General features: G+C 42.9%; 1 protein-coding gene and 1 pseudogene across 2 annotated transcripts in view; both read right to left on the bottom strand.

Annotated features, from left to right (window-relative positions):
* Positions 1–21,923, bottom strand: part of LOC310987928 — a 198,261-nt pseudogene that overhangs the window by 102,063 nt on the left and 74,275 nt on the right. The window lies entirely within an intron of this gene.
* On the bottom strand, positions 9,008–20,271 carry LOC310987218 (uncharacterized protein; the record flags this gene model as incomplete). The annotated part of the gene is made up of 7 exons (XM_083973408.1): positions 20,022–20,271; positions 14,978–15,257; positions 14,337–14,393; positions 13,785–13,906; positions 13,073–13,110; positions 12,619–12,934; positions 9,008–9,092 (listed from the first exon to the last, which is right to left on the bottom strand). The coding sequence occupies exons 2-7, from the start codon at positions 15,182–15,184 to the stop codon at positions 9,008–9,010; spliced, it is 825 nt and encodes a 274-aa protein (XP_083829534.1). The 5' UTR covers positions 15,185–15,257; positions 20,022–20,271.

Raw genomic sequence — 21,923 nt, 5'->3', positions numbered from 1 at the left:
TCCGGGTGGGGCTTTAAAGATGTCTTCTTGTCTGATGGTTGTTTCTGGTCTGTCTGGTTTCCTTGAAGCTGTTTCAATCTGTCTGACCTCATGTTCATCATTGACCCCTCCAGCCCCTCCCTCAGTGATGTAGAGCTCTGTGTAGATCTGGTTCAGAAGGGTTTGGTTTCCTGCTTTAGAGATCCCCTCAAACACACACTGGAACTTCTTCTTCAGGGCAGATTTGAGTTTACGTCGACAAACTGGAGCAAAATGTTCTGAATAAAAACACAAGAAATCAGACCAATAAGAAAATATAACATGTTAAATCTTCTAAATAACGACTATATTAACATGTTTCCCTCCATATGTTGATATCAGTGAACGTCTCATTTCTCCATCATGTTGAATCTTTACAGAAATCCTCTTACTGCTCTGCAGACGCTCAGCCAGCTCCTCCTGCTTCCTGCTCCTCAGGAGCTTCACTGTGATCTTCACTAACGCCTCTCTGATGCTCATCTGCTCTTCATCCTCACCATCCACCACCTCCTCATCCTCCCTCTGACTCCCTGAGCATTCTGGGTAATCTGGACTCAGAAGCTTGTGGATCTTCTTCAGCTCGTTCTTCACAAAAGTGACCATGTTCTCCTCCAGCAGCTGGAACAGAAACTCTATGAGTGACAGCATCAAACTAAAACCTGACAGACTGACAATCCACTGGTGTCAAAGTGCAGCATGGAGAAGATTGTGAACACAACAGATGTAACAGCAGCTGTTGGACATGTACCCACCATAAACATGGAGTCCAGGTGTGTTTGATGCTGCTGGGCAGACTGACCACTGGGAACCTCTGAGCTCTCCTGGTCCACTCTGTGGAGGAATCAGTGTCAAGTGAACATCAGTACAGAGAGATAATACAAGATGGACTTCATATGTCCCCTGAGGACGTTCACAACAGAGACACTTTGATTTCAGACCTGGTCCAACAACACGTCGTACAAACTGGTTCATTTCTACAATAACCTGAATGACTGTTAGTTACAGCTTACATCTGATCAGCTGATCCACGTCCTCCTTTAAAGTTAATATACCGGTCATGTGACTTGTCGCTCTTTAGAGACAGACAGCTGGGTTCAGGAGAGTCTGGCCTCTGCTGCTGGATCCTGAAACAACAACACAACTGATGTTAAATAGTTTTAGATTTTCAAAAACAAAAAAGAACACAACAAAAACATGAACCCTAAAAAACACGTAAACAACGATCATGATTTATTCACCTCAGAAAATGTCATTTATCTCTTTGTTTTGTTCTGTAGATCAATGTTTCTCAAAGTGTGGTTATTGAGTGGGTCGCCAGCTTTTCCTTAAAATGTTTTCTTTTTTCTAGAATTTGCAATCTTGTTTTCTGAGAAATTAGAGAAACTAATTTGAGAAAATGTATTTTTTTAAGAAGTTTTTTTTAAACTATGTATTTCTCTATTCTTTTTTAATCTCAAGCCATTTGCCCCAATTTTAACATACATTGAATAAAAACCTAAGGTTCTTCAGTCTCAGAACAAACATTTGTGTATTTCTGGTGTTTGCTTCATAATTTTGTCCATTGGAGGACCGTGGTCTAATTTGTGTTAGGGGTTTAGAGAACCACTGTTGTAGATGAGTTGAAGTTTCTATCTTTACCTGAGTTTTGCTCGTTCTCTCTCTCAGTATTTATGGACGTTTGTTCATCTGCTCCTGTAAAAAGCAGCTGCTGAGATTCTGCGTCAGCTCCTGTAACTGATCTGATCCTCTGTCTCTGCTCTCTGTGTCTGACGTCACTCTGAACTCACTAGAAACCACTGATCGGCCCCTCGCCCTGTTGCACACCTCAAAGCTGCCACCAGGAGGCGACTTGATGCAGCCAACATCACCATGTTCCTTCTACCAGGTGGAAACAAGACCATCAACATTTAGAGCAAATGAAAAGATGATTTTAACCCAGTGGTTACTTCCTGTTTTAAGTCGAAGGTGCTGACACATTTCCTGTTGCTACTGGGCTGCACTGTGAGAATCACTGAATATTAACATGTGGATGTTCAGGCAGGGACTCTTTACTGCAGCTGGACAATGTGTGTCTGAGTCTTTTTGACTCCACCGGAAGAACATTCAACAGAAACTCAAAAGCTTTGAAATTTAGTTTTGTCTTACATCTGATGAGCTGATCCACGTCCTCCTTTGAAGTTAATGAACTTTCCCATTGACCGGTCGCTCTTTAAAGACAGACAGCTGGGTTCATGAGAGTCTGGTCTCTGCTGCTGGATCCTGAAACAACAACACAAATGATAAATCAATCAATCAATCAATCAATCAACTTTATTTATATAGCACATTTAAAAAACCACAGGGGAAGCCAAAGTGCTTTACATTAGGACATAAAAGATTAAGATAAAAGACATAAGCACATAAACACAGAATCACTTTAAAAAACAAACAAATGGACCAGCTCACTGCAGGTGCTTTTATAGGGAGTGACAAGTAAAAATTAAAATTAAGATGAGTTAAAAGCACGGGAGTAAAAGTGTGTTTTTAAAAGAGATTTAAAAACAGGAAGCGAGGAGGCCTGTCTAACATTCAGGGGTAGCTCATTCCAGAGCTTGGGTGCAGCAGCGGCAAATGCTCTGTCACCTCTGAGCTTCAGCCTTGTTTTGGGGACTGTCAGCAACAGCTGGTCGGCTGATCTTAGTGATCGGGGTGGGCGGTAAGGCTGAAGCAAATTGGTTAGATAGGGTGGAGCAAGGTTGTTTATGCTTTTAAAAACAAATAACAAAAGCTTAAAATTGATTCTGTAATACACAGGGAGCCAGTGTAGGGACGCCAGGATGGGAGTGATGTGCTCACGCCTGCGCGTCTGGGTTAGCAGGCGTGCAGCAGAGCAGGGGCGGAGTGGCCATCGGGAGGACCGGGAGATTTCCCGGTCGGCCGGCGGCCAATAAGCTCCCCTGCGTGGCCGTGTGGTGCTCACGAGTTCAAAGTAACATTTATTGCACGCTCCCATGATCAGCTCCAAACTCTACCTCTATGTGTAATAGGCAAGTCCACCCATTATTTGTACCCCTTCATGTCTCTCTCCATCTCACTCATGGTTGCAATAGTCAATCAGACTCTCATCAATCCAGCCTACTAAATGATTTTTGTTTAGCCTCCTATCTTTATCTAATTATTTCTGTTCGATGTTACAGAACTTTCATGACCACAAAATACAAAATAACCAGCAATTTAATGTGTTTGTTTGTTCTTAAACTAATGTAGAATGGTGCAAAGCCTCATGGGAAACGGTAAGCGTTACAGCCTATCACTGTGAAAGTTATCATTAAACTAGCGGCTACGGCTAAAAACAGATCGACTCACGGAAGCCAACCAGCAAACCTTATCAGTCCTGCCCGTGTGTTACGTTTTCTACAAGTTATATTAATTTAACAAGACAACACAGTCCGTGCTTTACTGCAAGTGGGCCAGTGCGCGTCGGTACGCGGACCGCGGTACCGTTACGAGCCGGAACCTCTCACATCACAGTAGCAGCCTGCTCTGTCTTCTCCATGGGCACCGAAGCATGTTGGTGAGTAGGACAAGACCCGAAACCGTGGCGTTTGCAGCGCGCTGTCAGTAAAATCAATTTGCAGAGTAGAGTAGTTGAGAGGGGGAAATAAAGGAGTAAACATGACTGGATGTAATGTTATGGTCAGCAGTGTTAAGTAGGCTAAATCTGCTTGGGAGGCACTAATTGCAGCTCTTTCACTCTTTTTTTTTTTTTAGCTATAGATAAAAGTAACAATGTGTTAAAATGCACCAGAATATGGGAAATTGTGTAGCCTTTATAAAAAAAATGATGGGGGAAGACCCCCAGACCCCCAATTAAGTTGTGTCACCCGCATTTTTTTTTTTCTTTTGCTTCTGGCACTCATATATTTTGCCAAATGGAATGACACATAGCTCTGTTTGAGCAGTGAGCGGTACATAAATATGTAAATGGTGTGTGTGTGTGTGGGGGGGGTTGGTCCGATGGTGGGCCGGTGCGGTCAGAATTTTCCCGGTAGATTTTGGTGTCCCACTCCGCCCCTGCAGCAGAGTTCTGCACAAGCTGCAGACGGGCGAGAGACGCCTGGCTGATCCCTATGTACAGAGAGTTGCAGTAGTCAAGACGAGTTGTAATAAAAGCATGGATTAATTTTTCCAAGTCAGGTCTTGATAAAATAGGTTTCACCTTCGCTATTTGACGTAATTGATAAAAACTTTTCTGTACTACACCACTGATCTGTTTCTCAAATTTAAAATCAGAGTCAAACTTGACCCCCAGATTAGTGACGCAGTCTTTGAAATACAGTGACAGAGGGCCGAGGTCAACTTTGGGGGGGGAATAACAGCTTGGTCCAAACATCATTATTTCAGTTTTATTCTCATTGAGACTCAAAAATTTAAGTGAGCGCCAGGCTTTGATGTCGTTAAGGCAGTCAATGAGTGGTTGGACAGTGTGAGCATCGCTTTGTGCCAGTGGAACATAGATCTGGCAATCGTCAGCATAAAAATGGAATAAAATACTATGTTTTCTAAAAACAGAACCAAGGGGGAGTAAATAAAGAGCAAATAAAAGAGGGCCGAGGATTGAGCCCTGGGGGACCCCATGTGGAAGAGGAGCTGTTGAAGACACAAAGTTGTCAATTTTTACACAAAAGCTTCTGTCCGTTAAGTAAGACCGGAACCAGTCAAGAGCGACACCCTTAATGCCCACGCAATGCTCGAGGCGAGAGATTAAAATGCTGTGGTCAACAGTGTCAAATGCAGCAGACAAATCTAAAAGCACTAGGACAACAGACTTTCCTGAGTCTGTTGACAAAAGTATATCATTTGACACCTTCAAAAGTGCTGACTCTGTACTATGGAGGGCTTTGAATCCTGACTGGAATAGCTCAGTGATGCCATTATCTTCTAAGAATGGTAATAACTGGTTGTAGACAACCTTCTCTAAAATTTTGGAAACGTATGAAAGATTGGAGATAGGCCTGAAGTTGGAGCTGAGGGAGGGGTCAAGGCCTGTTTTTTTAAGTAGAGGGCGTACTACTGCATGTTTAAAAACCCCAGGTACTGTACCAGAGGAGAGACTTTCATTAATAATCTCAAGAATGCTTGGTCCTATTGTCGTAAGTACCTCTTTAAACAGACGAGGGGGGATGGCATCTGCAGGGGAACCAGAGGGCTTCATATGACTAACTGTGTCCTTTAAAATGGAGAGGGACACCGGCTCAAACTGAGAAAATACAGATGAGCAGAGCAAAGGAATCGAAGGATCATAGGGGGGCTGAGAGATACAAGCTCTTGTAGACACAATTTTATCAGTGAAGAAGTGGAGGAATCTTTCACAGATTTCAGTGGAGGCATCAAAACCAATAAACTTGGGAGTATCTAAGACAGTATTTATGGTTTTGAACAGAGCACTGGGATTGTTACAATTAGAAGCAATTATTTCTGAGAGATATTTATTTTTCTCAGCTTTTACGGTCCTTTGATAGCACAGCAGGCTCTCTTTAAAAATACCATAGAAAACATGCAGCATGTCCTTTTTCCACCTGCGCTCCGCTCTCCTGCACTCTTGTCTGGCAGCGCGAGTGACGTCATTCAGCCAGGGCTCGGGCGCAGATTTGATGCGCCGGCTCTTCAAAGGAGCAATCATGTCCAGTGTTTGTAAACAAGTAGAATGAAAACTCGTTGCCAGCTCCTCAGTGTTCGAGCACACGGAGGCTTTGGAGTTATCCTCTAGCTCACGGAGACCAGTGAATGTTGAGGAGAACAGCGCTGGAGTGGAGGAGTTGAACATGCGACAGCGTCGGGGGGGGGAGCGATGGTTTAACCGGACACTGAAAGGGGATGTCAAATAAAATCGGCATGTGATCCGAGAAAACAGCGTCACAAATGTCCAAGTTGGAAACACCCAGGCCGTGCGAGAGCACTAAGTCAAGTGTGTGCCCGAGTTCATGGGTAGGACCACACACAGACTGCACTAAATTAAAAGAGTCAATGACATTTAAAAAGTTCCTGGAGATCGGCTCATCTGGGCAGCAGGTGTGAATATTAAAATCACCAATGATAAGAACGCGATCATATTTAGGTAGGATGTCAGCCAGGAATTCAGAAAAGTCACTTATAAAGTCCTTGTTGTACTTGGGCGGTCGATAAATGACAGCACACAATACGACATGAGAGCGGCCCAGTTCAAATAGGCAAAGTTCAAAACTTTTGAAGGAGGACTGCAGGCAGATGTGCCGGCATTTAAAGCAGATATCAGTGGAATGTTTTTGTTAATATAAGTCCTAAATAGTCCTATTTTCCGTCAGCAATCACTTACATGAAGTATTTCAGCCTAAACACGAGTCTCTCCGTCATTCTGCTCTGCTGTAACCCGAGGAGAAAATTTTCCTTGTGGGATACAAGTGTTATCCAATGAGGAGAGAGAACGGCATGAAGGGCTGTGTGTGCAGCCAAGGGATGCGCGTGAATGTGGTGACGTAGCACGAGGACCAATTGATGCCTGACAAGGGCGGGGGCTGCTAACTCATGGTGCGTTCAAAGAAACTCGTACTTTGTGTTTTTCCTTCCTGTGAAGTCATACCAGTTCGATCTGGTACGAGTTCACGGGTCGGAAGTTACGAGTGGCCGTTATAGGGAACTTTCACAGACAACAGGATGGTAAAAACACGAGCTACGGGTTACCTGGAACGCTACCAAGTCGTAGTTGTGACTTGAAGCTGTAACTTACGGTTTCAAAAGCCTGCCTTGAACGCAGCATTAGCCGAAACGGCCGTGAAGCTGATATCTGCTTTAAAGTCACTTTTAAAAACAACTGCTATTCCTCCTCCTTTCCGACCCGACGACTGCGGGGAATTAAAATAACAGCAATCCGGTGGTGAGAGTTCAACAAGAGAGGTAGACTCACCAGGACTCAGCCATGTCTCCGTTACACAGAGTAAATCCAATCCACGGGACATAAAGAAATCCCTTAGAATAAAAGTTTTATTTGCCAGCGATCTTGCGTTGACAAGGCCGAACCTGGCGCGGACAGTCGCATCCGAGGCATCGGCTGTTGGTGGGGCTCGACACAGGGTCCGTAGGTGGCGGGGATTCACTCCACGCCAGCGGGGGTGAGGAGCACAGGGGCCGCGGGGGCGGATTTCCTCATCCGAACCGACGACCGGTACCAGCCAGGTGCCGACAGGATCCAGCGATCGCGTGTGGAAAAAGAGACCAGGTACCGCTCCGTTTCTCCTCCGGGAAGCCACGGAAATTCGTGCCGAGAGAGCCTTCAGCTTTACCAGCTGGCCGCTGCGTTTCCCCCGGCGGCGGCGGCGTTTGCGCCGAGGGAGTGGAGCGAGGGAGTGCCTCAGGTGAGTGGTAGGCATCCTGCTGGGGAAGTGAGCCGGCCGAAACGTCATATGACCATCGTGGTCAACTTTCACCAAGTCCTTGGCAGAGGGGCGAAGTTCCAACAGTGTTTGGCGGTCGTACACAAGCAGTGAGCTGACATTAGAGATAACGATCGACACAAACAGCACACACACAAACAGCGTTGCCAGCGAGAGACGGCAGGCCACACACACCGGCGCCATCTTGCTCTGTCTTAAATAAATGTGCATGTTGGAGAAAAACTGATAAAGAACATCTTCATTTTTTTAAATAAACACAGCAACTGACTTTTAGAGAGAAAAGTCTGACAGTTTTAATTCTGACCTTTGACCTCTGGTCTGGCCCTGATGTCCCCCACACAGAGTGGTTTTAGAGGGAGGGGCTCCCTCCTCTCTGTCCTCACACTGATCCATGCTGCTGAGGTCACATCCACATCAGCTAACACACACTTTGTAGCTTCACCTGCAGAGGAAACACACATCATTCATGTGCACAGCAGCTCACATGTCCATCATGTCTCCAGCTGCTCCTCCACTGATTGGCTCTTCTCCTCTGCTTCATATCAGTGTCAGCTGAATGCAGTCACACAGCAGTGAGGAAGAGGAAGCTGCCATCAGCTGCTGTACTTCTACTATCAGTCCACTAGATGGCGTCATGAAGCTGCAGTGAAGTGAAGAGCAGCCCAGCAACATGATCCATGGACGACTGTTTCCATCCACTGACACACACAAGGACTGAGATCCACTGAGTTGATGTGACACAGTCTCTGTGTGGATAGCGTCCCTGTAGAAAACCACTGGATCAAACAAGCTACAGCTGATTGTTACACACACAACAACTGGGCCTCAACTCAGCTGCAGTACAAGCAGGAAGTAGCACAACAAGGAAATACTCAAGGAAAGTACAAGTACCTGACACTGTACTGATGATAGGCAGTAACAGTACTGATCAATAGACTGTAGTAGCTGTTGAAGCAGGAGCCTCTGTGGTGTTCACTGTCTTTCTGAACATCATATTAAAAACCCTGTGAGCCGCTCAGCCCGCCACACTGAGTCCACATCAGTCCTGTAGTGTAAATCTAATGACAGACCACTCACCACAGACAAAGTCACAGCTGTTCTCCAGCGGCTGTCCGGACGAGCTCAGGCCGCGATCAGTGGCTCAGACAGCGGGAGAGCAGCGGCTCATCTCCGCCTCCTCCACAGGCTGATTCAGGCGGTGAAGCTGCCTCCAGCTGCACACAAATAACCACTCTCTTCATGTAACTGCCACAGGAGAAAAACTGCGACACAACTGTTGGTGTTAAACTATGAACTGTGACTCACCTGTTGGATATGATACTGTAATCTTATCTGGTTAATGAATCTGCTCCGCTGCACTTTGCTCCATGAAATAAAATCCCCAGTGTACAAAGAACTTTTATCACACACAATATTACAGACCAAAGTTACATGAGGGAAGTTCAATCAGGACAGATTATTAAGAATGGAATAGACGGGATGTGAAGCAGAAAGACAATTATTGTGAACAAATAATATTTTGGTGCTTAGGCCCCAGGGAGCAGATCAGTTTAGAAGACAGATTGATGAATGTGAAGCTTCTATCTGAAGAGGACTTCCCCCGGGCCCAGACACTGGTGGTGGTAGCGATGATGCCTGCTGAGTTTTTTGCGGGCTGGTTGACAGCTGAATGAGAGTAGAGAGAGAGCACGTTTAAACATGACAGATGAAAGTTGATTGGAGGAGGAGAGAAGGTGGCGGATTGTGATTGGATGAGGACACGTGCTGAGGGGTGGATTTAAGAGGGAAGCGGGAGAGATGAAATAGACTCAGTGAGCATGCTTGGAGAGATAGTCTTTCTGACCGAACTTTCGCTAAGCTTCATTAAGCTACAGTAACAGAAAATGACATGTACCCAGGTGAAGTGAACAATATACTATGGAAATTATAAAGCAATAAACAATTAATGAGTAACAGGAAAGGCACCAGCTTCATCCACTGCTCCACCACCACAAGGCCAAAGTCCATCTGCTGATAAGATTCCTGATAACTTATAGTAGGTGTAATAAGTGTGGCTCAGGAACAAAGATGACTCAGATATGATTGTTTTCCTGGGTTTATTCACTACAGAGGTGGTGAAAACACATGAGAATAATACATACAGTCTCCTGGTCTACCTCTATAACAATGCAGCACAGCACTGTTGCATTGGTCAATAGCAGGGCTGTGGTGGCTGCACTGTCCCAATCACTGCTGTTTGGCCTTGGAGAGAGCTTCACCTCAGCCCTGACTGGTTTCCCTTTGCCCTGTTTTTAGCAGATTTTAACATTTTGATGAGTAATTGTTGTAATTTGAACCTCTGTCTCTGCCTAAACCCTAAGCTGTATGTCAGACCCGAGTGCTTTCCTTTGTTAATATTCCTAAAAATTCTGTCACAATGAATGACCACATGAGTTTGCAGGTGAGTGAACAGGTGAGTGAGAAGTTGTTGCAGACGTCACCTGAAGTATCTGAGAAACACACCACACACAGTAATTTAATACAACCATAATGTGACACTTGAGTCATGTGTCCGTGTCTGTTTGTTGTGTAACTGTGACAATAAACAGTTCACAGTGACAAACACCTGGGGGGTTCCTCCATCAAGCTCGCTTAGCTCAAAATCTGACTTCAACAGCCGAGTCTCGCTTATTTTAGTGAGAGTTCAGTTCCATCAACGTTCCCAGACTCGCTGCAGCGTGGACTAAAATGTTTAAAACTATTTGTTTTACCCACTGAGCTATAAGACACACCTAGAATAAGGATTCATATGAGGCTGAAATAGAAGGAACTTTGTGCCACTTGTGCATTGATCCTGTCAGTCGTATTGTTCTAGACCTCCTCTGTGATGCAAGAGAGTTGGACATTTCTCTGATTTTTCTTTTGTATAGTAGTAGGTACCCCAAGATAGGGATACTGGGGGCACTACTAACAGCAGCTGTGTAACGTTACCCCATGCGTTACCCACACCATTCATGACCTCACTCAGGGTGTCAGTAGCTACAGCTTTTACTATACAGAGTCATTGTAATTGTTTAATCATTGTTTTAACAGACAATCCATCTAGAGCAGTGTTTCCTTTTCTTCTTGTACAGTCCTTATATTCATCGTAAGTCTCCATAAATAACGTTTAGTCGGCTGTGGAGAAGCTTTGGTGCGTTCGGTCCCTTTGCTTTGGGCCATTTTATGATATTTTAGGCACTCGACCGGTGTGGGCTTGGACCAGGTGAGGCTTGAATTAGCATCAAGTGGAGCCAGCTGATCTTGTTTAATGGAACGGGTCGGGGCTTGGTTTGGAGTTGGCGTTAATTCAAGATTCAAGATTACACCATAGTCTGGATTTTCTTAGCGACTTTGATGAAACACGCCCCTGATGTCACCCTGTGTATTTCCCCTGTGTGTTGTTGTTATGTTGTCAGGACTGTCAGCAGGGGGCGACACTGATCCACTGCAGCAGGGACAACACCCACAGTAGAAGAACTCATGTTTCTATGTTGTACCAGACGGCCTCATGTTTTTGGTATGATTATATTGTACAAGGTCACTGCTGTTTTTTGTGCCCTGTTTTAGTCTAAAAGCATGTTGTGGGCAAAATAAAATCATTTTCATTGCATTAAAAAAAATATTATAAAACCATCCACGGGGTAAACATGAAGAAGAGAAGAGTGGAGGGACTGCAGGTGTTCACACAACTTTATCTTAAAATCACCTGTAAAAGCCTCTGTCAGGTGGAGAGAACAAAATCATTAACTTTGTATTAATGACATGGGGTGGTGTGATATGTTCATACAGCCTCTGTGGGAATGCCAAAATAAAGAGGTAGATTAACCTTATATAAATCCTACTAGCACATTTATTTTGTGGCGTCCTCTAGCTTTACCTCCTACCAGCAAACTTGCAACCAGCCACACATCATCAGATTATTAAAAATATTACTTTTGGTTGCTTGCAAAAAAAATTAATTAATCAATGAAAACAACAACTCCTTCACAGATGCTTGTAGATATTTTTATTCACTGCAATTGTATGATTATTTAGGGGGTTATATCAGTTATATTATCTGGATTTCATTACGCCCATAATAAATGACAGTGTGTGTGTAGCTGACGACAGCATCAGTAGCTACAGAAGCTGGCAGAGGTCACGTCAGGACTCAGACAGGAAGTGAAGCAGCGTGTGAAGTGTGAAACATGATCCAGTGGTTTAATGGAGCCTGATCCAGCCTGACAGATCCTCCTGCCAGCAGCTCAGCCACTGGTTTGTGAACTGGGTGATGATGTGTTAAAGGGACAGTTCAACATTGTGGCAAATTCTACTACCACCATAATCCCTATAGTCATAGCAGTAGGTTCATTACCTTTAATTATCGGTGCATGTTGTTTTGAGATCAGCGGGGCAGAGACGTGAGTTGCTCAGTGAACACAATGGAGGTGAACGGTACATGTCCCCTGTCCCTCATCAAACTCATCAAATACACAATCCAACAACTCCACAACGCTCTGGTGGACAAGTTGTGACCTGCACATTCACCACGCTATGAAATAATCATGTATAATTATGTAACATTACGACACATGAAGCAAATACTCTGAACTACTGGTGCTTTTGAAATCCCTCCGCCCAGCAGCCGTGTCTGGAAAGTAGTTCCGGCTGCATTTGCCTCTAAAACAACTCTGTCTCGTACCTGCTGTCACCTGCTACAGTCAGACTTGCCAAATAAGAAACATGGTCTTCAACATGAGTTCATGTTTATTTTATATTTTATTGTGTCAGCTTGAAACCATACAACCATGTAGTGTAGTCAAACAGGAATGTGCACGGCCAATCAAATCCCAAACAATCCATGAACCAATCAATGGTCACTAATAAACGAAAATGAAGTCCTGAGTGTTAATTGGCTCCAGTTTCCAAGAAACAGCAGTTAGGTAATAATTATAGAAATATATAATAAAAAACAATCAGTCTCAAAGTCAAGATACATTTAAATCTACAAACATCATGAAGTCAGTGGCATGTTAGAAAAATCATTAGCTGGTAGGATTAGTAGCTGATGGTTTTTGTGCTGCATGAAATGACCATTATAAAACTGATTCAGACTCCAGGACTGAGGACAGAGGAGGAGGAGGAGGAGGAGGAGGAGGAGGAGGAGATCTCTGTCCGTCTGTCATTGTGCCTGACGTAGTAACGACCATAAGAGCAGAACAGACTCCAGGACTGATCGTTCCCTCCAAACCAACAGTCTCCTCTGTCTCCTTTCCTTCTGATTCCTCTGTAACTCACTGATATATAAACGTTTCCTCTCCACTCGACCTCCCAGTAGCAGCGACCAGTCAGACCAGTTGAACACAGCAGCTGAGACCAGTGGTCAAATCTGTCTGGATGATCAGGATATGACTGATGCTCCTCCACATGTGTCGCCTTCCTGTTGTTGTCAGACAGTTTGATGTTTGTGTTCACTGTGTTTGTGTCGATTGTGAGTCGACAGGAATCTGATGGAGAGAACAAGACACAGCTGCAGTTATTGATCATGTGATCAGTTATTGACAGTTTGATGAAGACTCATGACGTCAGTGATGTGACAGTGTGAAGATGGTTGAATGTGCTGCTCAAAGTAAAAACACACTTACACTTCCCCGGACCGAATTGGGCTCCAGCAGGCTGCACCCTGAAAGAAGGAGGGGGGTCAGAGCAGCACGTTCTCTGTCAGCATGCACACATGGACATTACATGGCTCTCACACACACACACACACACACACACTGTTTTATCACTGTGTTCACATGGAGGCTGGTATGTATGGATGAACACTGAGCACAGAGAAGAAGGAGCTGGAGTCTTTATCTAGTGATGATACAGACCTTTTTTTTTTTTTTTTGCCGTCAGGTCCGACGTGGCTTTTTAGATTGCTTCGAGTCTCTCTGCTGCCAAGTTGGGCTCTGAACTGTCTGTCCATTCATGTTTCTCTCTGCCATCTGCGTCTTTCTGCTACAGTTTTTGTCACGTGTCACTTCCACTTTCAGCAGTGAGTGACGCTGTGCAAATGCAACTCCTATGAGGGTCAGTGTGCCCACTCGTGAAGCAGGCGCTGATGTTTTTTTTTCTTCCCACATTCGAATATTAATTTTCACATTCGTTGACAGCCCTAATATTATATATGATGATCATAATAATGCTGAGAAAAGAAAATGCATTACCCAAATGTGTGGCCTATAGCAGGATTCAAACCCAGACTGACAACAAGTTTGGTTTACTGGGGGAGCTGCCCTATCACATGAGCTATTACTACTAACTGATGTGTCTAGCGCACTCACCAACTTTTAAAACATATTTTTGGCTCACATCAGCACGACTGCATCGCAGCGGTCGCAGTCACCTCGGTCCGACCGACCGTTGTGGCGCCTATATTGGACAGTCACCATCACTGCTCCCGTTTTATAGCGTAAATGTTGTAGATATTGTTGCTGTAACAAAAAATAAAAATAAAAACACAGACAGAAAGGCACTGGGCAAAGGGGCAGGTGCTCCAGCCCCCCCCCCGCAGCAAATCGCAGTCCTCCATTGTCTCCAAAACATTTGCCTGGCTGCAGCCATTACCGATTCTTTGTGAATAGGTCTTACTGAGTTAGGAGTCCTCACGAGGACTTTTAAGCTCTCCCAGACTTAGGAGATACTTTTAGGCATAAAATACTTTGTGAATTACTCTTATTTTAAAAAACTAGGAGTCCTAAATTTAAGACTGACACGCCCACTTTTTTTAGGAGTTGCTCCTAAATCCGGCCCTTAGGAGCTACTTTTAAGCCTCAGATTCTTTGTAAATACGGCCCCAGATATTTTTCTCATGATACAATTCAATCGGATCACGAAATAAAATTTTGACTCCCGTTCACTTACATGGAGACTTTTTCCGAATTGAGGTCCCATGGCGAGTTTCTCTTCCGCTTCAGCTCTCTATAACCGTGAAGTAGGGATGTCACAATTACTTGTTTTCACAATTAATCGCGGTATTAATCGCCACAATTAATTGATCGCAAAGATTCCTAAATACCGTCAAAAGATCATGTATGAACCGTGTTGGCAGATGTGCGCCAAAGTAAAGGTAAATGCACAGATACTGGTCCATTTACCTAACGTAGCATTGAATTTAGATGCTAGAGTGTCATTTGTAATTAAAAAAAAAAGATTAAAATTAACTTAAACATTTGGTATCGATGACACTTCCACTGGTGGATTAATAATTGGTCATATTTTAATAGATATTTAAAATATTTTATAATTAGTGATGTATATTTTAACAATATTTGAATTTACACATTAATAGTATTATGAAATTAATCAATGCATAATAATCGTGATAAATGTAATACCGTGATTATTTCTCTGACAATAATCGTACCAAGAAAATCTGTAATCGTGACATCCCTACCGTGAAGGATTTTTTTTTGTCATATCGTCTCATGTGTGTGTGTGTGTGTGTGTGTGTGTGTGTGTGTGTGTGTGTGTGTGTGTGTGTGTGTGTGTGTGTGTGTCCTCACCTGGGCGTCACTCTGCTGCTCTCCATCGTCCCTCAGCTCCTCCGACGGCTCTCTGATGGACATACGATGTTTCACCGTGGCTGCCGCCGCTGCCACCGCCCCCTCGTCGGCGCCCTCGGTGTCCGACGTGTTGGGCGACTCGGCCAGATCCAGGAACTCGTCCCGCCTCTGGCCCCGGAACCGGATCTTGTCCAGACGCTTCAGCATCGTAGTGGTGGTGGGCGTCGCCGAGAGACCGGGCTCTACCGGGACATGGCCGCCGACCAATCAGCTGCAGAGACTGAGCAGAGGGGGCGGAGCCACAGGAAGCACTGATCAATGAAGGACCCACAAATATAATATCACTAAATAATCAATTAAGACCTGCAGCTTTATTCAAACGTAACTTTATTCTATGTGAACAAAAAAAGAATCAACTCCAATAAAAACATGTTCAGAAACTGTTAAATCGATCGATCAATCAATCAATCAATCAATCAATCAATCAATCAATCAATCAATCAATCAATCAATCAATCAATCAATCAATCAATCAATCAATCAATCAAAGCCGAAATGAATCAGCTCAAACAGATACAAGTGTCCAAGATTCAAATGAATCCAGATGTTGAGACTAAACAGCAGCAGAGGATTCCTGCAGCTGTCTGAAGGAGTCTCCAAGGCTTTTATTTTGAAATTCACTGAACTTTATATTGTGACTTCTAGTGGAGGATTGATGCTCAAAAAGGTCAGATAATTGATCACAAGTATTTACAAATTCATTTATTAAATATAATATTATTAAATACTGAACATATTTGCTGCTTCATCAAATGAAACTTTATTCTACATGAACGAAAAGAAAAAAAACAATGACAGATATTTTTCATAAACCCTCTGAAGGCCTTTTAATCGAACTGAACCTGAACTAACCATGAGTCCAACCTGAGATAATTGAGCAGTTTAACATGGAGGGTTTTGTTTGTTCAGGAGTCGACCAGGTGTCGTCTCTGTTTGTTCAGGGAGGAAAAACACATTTCATCTGAGTGACGTCTAAACCTGGACTAAAGCTGGATCTTTCTTTGTATTAAAAAACTAACTTGTCTTTGTCTGATGTGATTATAAACTGTGTTTTAGGGTTATTAAGGTTATTAATAAGTGTCACTTTTCAATATTTTAGGGCAAACAATTAATTTAAAAAATAGATTTCTCCAGATTAATAAACAAATAATGAGTTGCACCAGATGACAATGATACAGCTGAGCTCAGGTATTTGACTCACATTCGTGTTAAACTGTATATTGTTGTTCATAATTATCAGAATAAACATTATTTCCATTACTTTTTGTTTTTCCTTGTTATTTATCTAATTAGTAAGTTATTTAGTCATTTACTTGATTAGTCAAGGATCAATATACTGGAATCTGCCTCCATGATGTGTGTTACATTTGTGTAAAATCCTGACTAAGAGTTAAAAATAAAAAATCAGCACAATACGTGATATAATTGTCTGGATTAACAAACTTTTACATTTCACTGTACATGTGGAAAGTGGCGGCGTGGTGGTGCAGTGGATCAGTGGATAGTGTGCTGTCACCTTGCAGGTTTGATCTCCGCCTTCCTCCTCCCACAGTCCAAACACTTGATGTTGACAAAATATATTATAAGTGTGAACGTGTGTGTGTGTGTGTGTGTGTGTGTGTGTGTGTGTGTGTGTGTGTGTGTGTGTGTGTGTGTGTGTGTGTGTGTGTGTGTGTGTGTGTGTGTGTGTGTGTGTGTGTGTGTGTGTGTGTGTGTCTTACAATCAAATCTGGAGCTGCACAATGACTGAAGTCATAATAAATCAAAGTGCAATATGTGAATCACACTCGTCAGCATCATTAATGTTGTGTTGCTATGGAGACGCCCTGGACAACAAACCATCAAGGGTCAAAGTTTGTTCAGGTCCAAGACTCAACAAACATCATCATCATCATCATCATCATCATCATCATCATCATCATCATCATCATCATCATCATTCCTGAGTGGGAATTAAACTCAAAGTCCAGAGGATTGGACCTCTGACCGACTCTCAGATGTCACCGGTCGTTTCCACGGTCGTCAGCGGCGACAGCGTGACAGCTGAAGGTGTGTTCAGGTGTTCAGACAGAGCGTCGGTCACCGAGTCGTCTGACTGGTCCGACCGCTTCACATGGAAACTGACTCTGTATCTAATCGTTAACACGGTCTGTCTGGAAAACAACCACACAACAACAACAAGACTGTGACTGTGTAGTTATCTGGTTCTGCAAATATGCAAGAAGAAGGGGAAAAAATCTGAATTCAGTTATATATATCATAATTAGGGATGTCATGATTACTTGTTTTCACAATTAACTGCAGTATTAAACACCATAATTAATTAATTGTCATGATTCCTAAATACCGTCACTTTACAAAAAAGATTATGTCGGAACTATATTGGCAAATAAGCGCCAAAATAAAGGTAAATGCACAGATACTGGTTTAAATTAAATTAATTTTCCTAATGTAACATTGAATTGGTATATGTTAGCGTGTCATTTGTAATAAAAAAAATTAAAATAAACTTTTTGGTATAGATGACTTGGGACCAAGGGTTACCCTGAATGCACTATTTTCTTTGTTATATAGATATAAATATCACGAAAACCATGGTATTGTCTTAGTTTAGGCCCATTTTATGGATGATTTACCTCATTGTTGCATAACATTTAGCCTTATCTTTTATGTTACAATCTTTTGTCAGTAGCCGCCTGGTGCGGAGAAGCCGTGTTGCTGTGGTTTAGTTACAAAATGGTCATTTTTCTCAGTGGTAATGTAGTAGTTAAGTTGTTTAATCAAGATACAGCCTATGACAGGGCTGATGTCATCTCCCGTAGCCGCAGAGTTATCTAAAGATAGTTACAGCTGGTGTTTACCTTTCAATAAGCCGTGGTATGCAGTGACTTTCAGCTGAATATGTCCGTGGTTTATGGTATTTATACAGATTATTTGTTTGAATATCAATTTATAACTAACTCAACTAACTAACAAAAAACTAATACCCAAAGTAATAACTGACAGATAGTCCACAGTCTGAAGACGTATCTGTATTTAAGGGGTGTCCCATTACTAAGTCACAAAACAGCCCTTAACACTTGGTTTTGAGGGTTAAGATAGGAAATCAATATGACGTATAAGAGCAGTTATTGTGGACATAATATAATATAATATCAACATTAATAAATAATTCATTTATTTTATACATAGCTTTTCAGGGACCCAAATAATAACAACATTAAAGCTGTTAAATGGTATTTTTAGGAGCAGACTGAACTCCAGTCGTTCAGCAGGTACAGACAGAGATCTGTCCATGTTTTATTAAAGTTAGTGAGTGAATAATTTACAGTCTCATCTTATTTTAAAAAAATATTCATAATGAAAAATTAAATAATCACCTCAGTACGTTTGATTTATATCTACAGGTAATCAATACTTCAATGAGCTGATGATGATGATGATGATGTTCTATATGTGTCTATTTTTACATATTGTATTATTGTTGTGTGACGACAGACTGGTCCGACCGCCTCTAATGGTTATTGTTATTCTTTACCTGCACAGGTGAGACAGGTGACTGTTACCATGACTACCAGGTGACAGGTGACAGATAGCAGACTGACTGAGTGACTGAGTGACTGAGTGAGTATAAAGTCATCAGCACCTGCACCTGTAGAGTCCTGACGTCACCATGATGAGGTCGGTGTCGGACTGACATTAAAGGGATAGTTCAACATTTTGGCAAATCGGCCCATTGCCATAATCGCTATAGTCATAGCAGTAGGTTCGTTACCTTTATTTGTCGGTGTAAGCTATTTTTAGAACGGAGGAGCGGAGCGGCAGGCTGCTCAGAGCTACACTATGGAGGCTAATGGAATTTCTTGGTTTCCCTCATCAAACTCATCAAATACAAAATCCCAAAACTCCAAAACGCTTTCGTGGACAAGTTGTGACCTGCACATTCACCACGCTATGAGATAATAATAGAACGTTACGAGACAGAGTTGTTTTAGAGGGAAATTCATGCAAAACCGCTGATGCGCGTTGCGTTCAGGGACAGTTTTTCAGCAAGCAGACTCTGTATTTACCTCGAAAACGGCTCCGTTTCGTAACGTTCCATTATTATCTCATAGCGTATAGCTCTATTTAAAGGGACAACGAGGAGTTTTGGAAAAGCGAAGCGTTTTCACACTACATTTATGAGCCTCCGCGCACCGTGAAATTCTTTGACCGGCGCAAGACAGACTCATGTTTTCATGCATCAAGAATTAAAGTCAGAGGTTGGAAGACGATCACATACCGTCGTAGTTCCGACCATAAACGGTGATTCGGCGGCGTTATTCTCATGACTCGCCACGAAACCGAAAGTAAAGAAACGCTGGTCGGCTCGACCAGCATTTCCGCCACCACTAATAATAACAAAATAACGATAGAGACAAAACGATATATTATTTATCGAAAATGGGCCCAATAACAAGTGTGGGTAGCGTAGATTCATCCACATTAACGTGAGACTTTTTTATAACCAAATAGAAACTCCTTGTTGTCCCTTTAAGACTAATTATATTAACACAAACATTCCGCTTACTTCTGCTTTAAATTAAATTAAACCTGTCAATCACCTGGAGGACTGTGGACAGGTGGAGCTACAGGGTTGCTGCCCGGGATAATAATAATAATAATAATAATAATAATAATAATAATAATAATAATAATAATAATAATAATAATAATAAATGTAGCCACGTCATCATGGAGCTAATTAATAAACAACAACACTTCCTTCAGTGTGCTGCAGCTGATCTCAGGCCTGTAGAGCCGCTGCCACCTGGACCGGTCACCTGCCGGTTACCTGCGGAGCTCGTGGGGGGGGGTCGAACCGGGACCTGTCTGGCCCGGTTGGACCCGGGTGGACCCCCCCTCCTCCCCCCTAGAGGAGGCCGAGGTCCTGAGGGAAGGAAGCGAGGAAGCGAGGGGACAGAGTAGGTGTGTCTCGTCTCACCGTGAACCGACGCCGCCGCCGGACCAAACTTTGCTGCTTCCCGTCTCTCTCTCTCCGAGCCGAACCCGCTCCAAACCGGTTCAAATCCGCCCCGAACCGGTCCGGGTTCCTCCCAGACCCGCTCCGCTGCGACCTCCCGCCTCCTCCCCGGTGATTAGTCCGGGTTTTCGGGGCCGTTTCTGGGGCGAAACAACAGAGAGAGACCGTGTTTCACTACCTGACACCACACACACACAATAATCACCCGCGGTGGGCGGGGACAGCGACGCACGGCACGTAGCCCCGAACGAGGATGTGACGCAATGACGTCGCGTTCTCATGCTGCGTTCGAGACGACTCGGAATTCAGAAAGTCCCGGTTGAAAACTCCGATTTCCGACTTCAAAGCGTTCAAAGAGACGCACCACGCCAGAATAACAAAAAAAAAAAAGACGTTAAAGTAGGCTACATGAAATAAAAATAAATAATTATAATAATAAAAGAATAAATAACCAAAAACATTTACTACCTACACCGAGACAAACTTTCAAATTCATATTCAAATTGCTTCACGCAGCTTAGGTGCCTCACCTGTGAACACCTGCAGTCCCTCCTCTCCACTCTCTCGTGTTTTCCCCGTGGATGGTTTAATGGGATTTTTTTTTAATGCAATGAAAATGATTTGATTTTGCCCACAACATGCTTTCAGACAAAAGCAGGGCACAAAAAACAGCAGTGACCTTGCATATCCTATGAGGCAGCTCATTAGTGGGTTAGGGTTAGGGTACTCTACTGTATACAATGCAGCCGTCTGGTACAACGTAGAACATTGAGTCTGTACTTCACAGTTCTTCTATTGTGTAATATTTTAAAGTGGGAGAAATAAACAGCAGTAAAAACACCAGCCTCTCCACTCAGATCACGTGACCTCCTCCCCTCCCCTCCCCCACGTCCTGTTAAAGTTTACTTTCACTTTTGAGCCAGCGTTTTTCGTCGCAGTTCTTTTTCACCTGTTAAGGTAAGGTAAAAGTTAAAATGTTTGATCGCTGATCAATATGGGCTGTAACTGCCTATCACTAATTAATTCAGACTGTTAGATGGCGTTTTCTCGATAACTTCCAGTGTTTTAAAATTCTTCTGTGAATGCGTGTAGGCCTATGTGAATGTAGTGCCCTGCCCTATAAAGCAAAAAGGCAGTATAAGTGAGTTATTATCATTTTCATGACATTCAAGGCATCCTTTGTTATGTGACAAAATATCTTATCTCAAATGTTTGTAGTTTTGGAGAAAAATTGTAGTCGTTTTTACAGTTCTGCAAAAAGCCCTAGTGAAACAAAGCAAGAAGGCAGTAACTACCATTACTCTGTCAGTTGCTGTACTTTTGCTTTGTTTTACTTAACGTAAAAACAACCGTGTTGCCGCAGAGTGAAGTTACTGTTTCCATGTTTCCCATACCCCGGTTTCCTCTTCTGAATATAAAAATAAATATATTCATGATTTCCAATATTTCCTCATTATCATTACTCAATCAAAGTTATTTAGTTCTGCCCTGTTGAATTGGAGTTAGCCTAACTTGCCTATATTGCTTCAAAGTGAAGTTGACAGTGCTTTAAAGTTAATGTGATTTGTTGTAGATATAGGCGATACATTAGATAAACATAAACACACCCAGATACACATTAATCTAATATTCACACATAAGAATGTGGTACTATTCAAAATAAATTGTCCTAATTTGGGCCTTGATACAGCTGAATGTGAGACACTTTAAGCAGCAATTTCAGCACCAGAATTTCCGGGTGGAAAATATTGGCCTAAAATGGTCAGACTACTTTGGGTTTGGTATATCCATGTTCAGGGAAACAAACGTTTCCGATTAGTCCAAATACATTGTATCTAACACACCTAGAGCACAAGTTGGGAC

Source organism: Trachurus trachurus (genome assembly GCF_905171665.1).
Source record: "Trachurus trachurus genome assembly, chromosome: 6".
NCBI lineage: Eukaryota > Metazoa > Chordata > Actinopteri > Carangiformes > Carangidae > Trachurus > Trachurus trachurus.
Note: the sequence above shows the minus strand (reverse complement) of the source record. Positions and strands in the feature narration are given on the sequence as shown.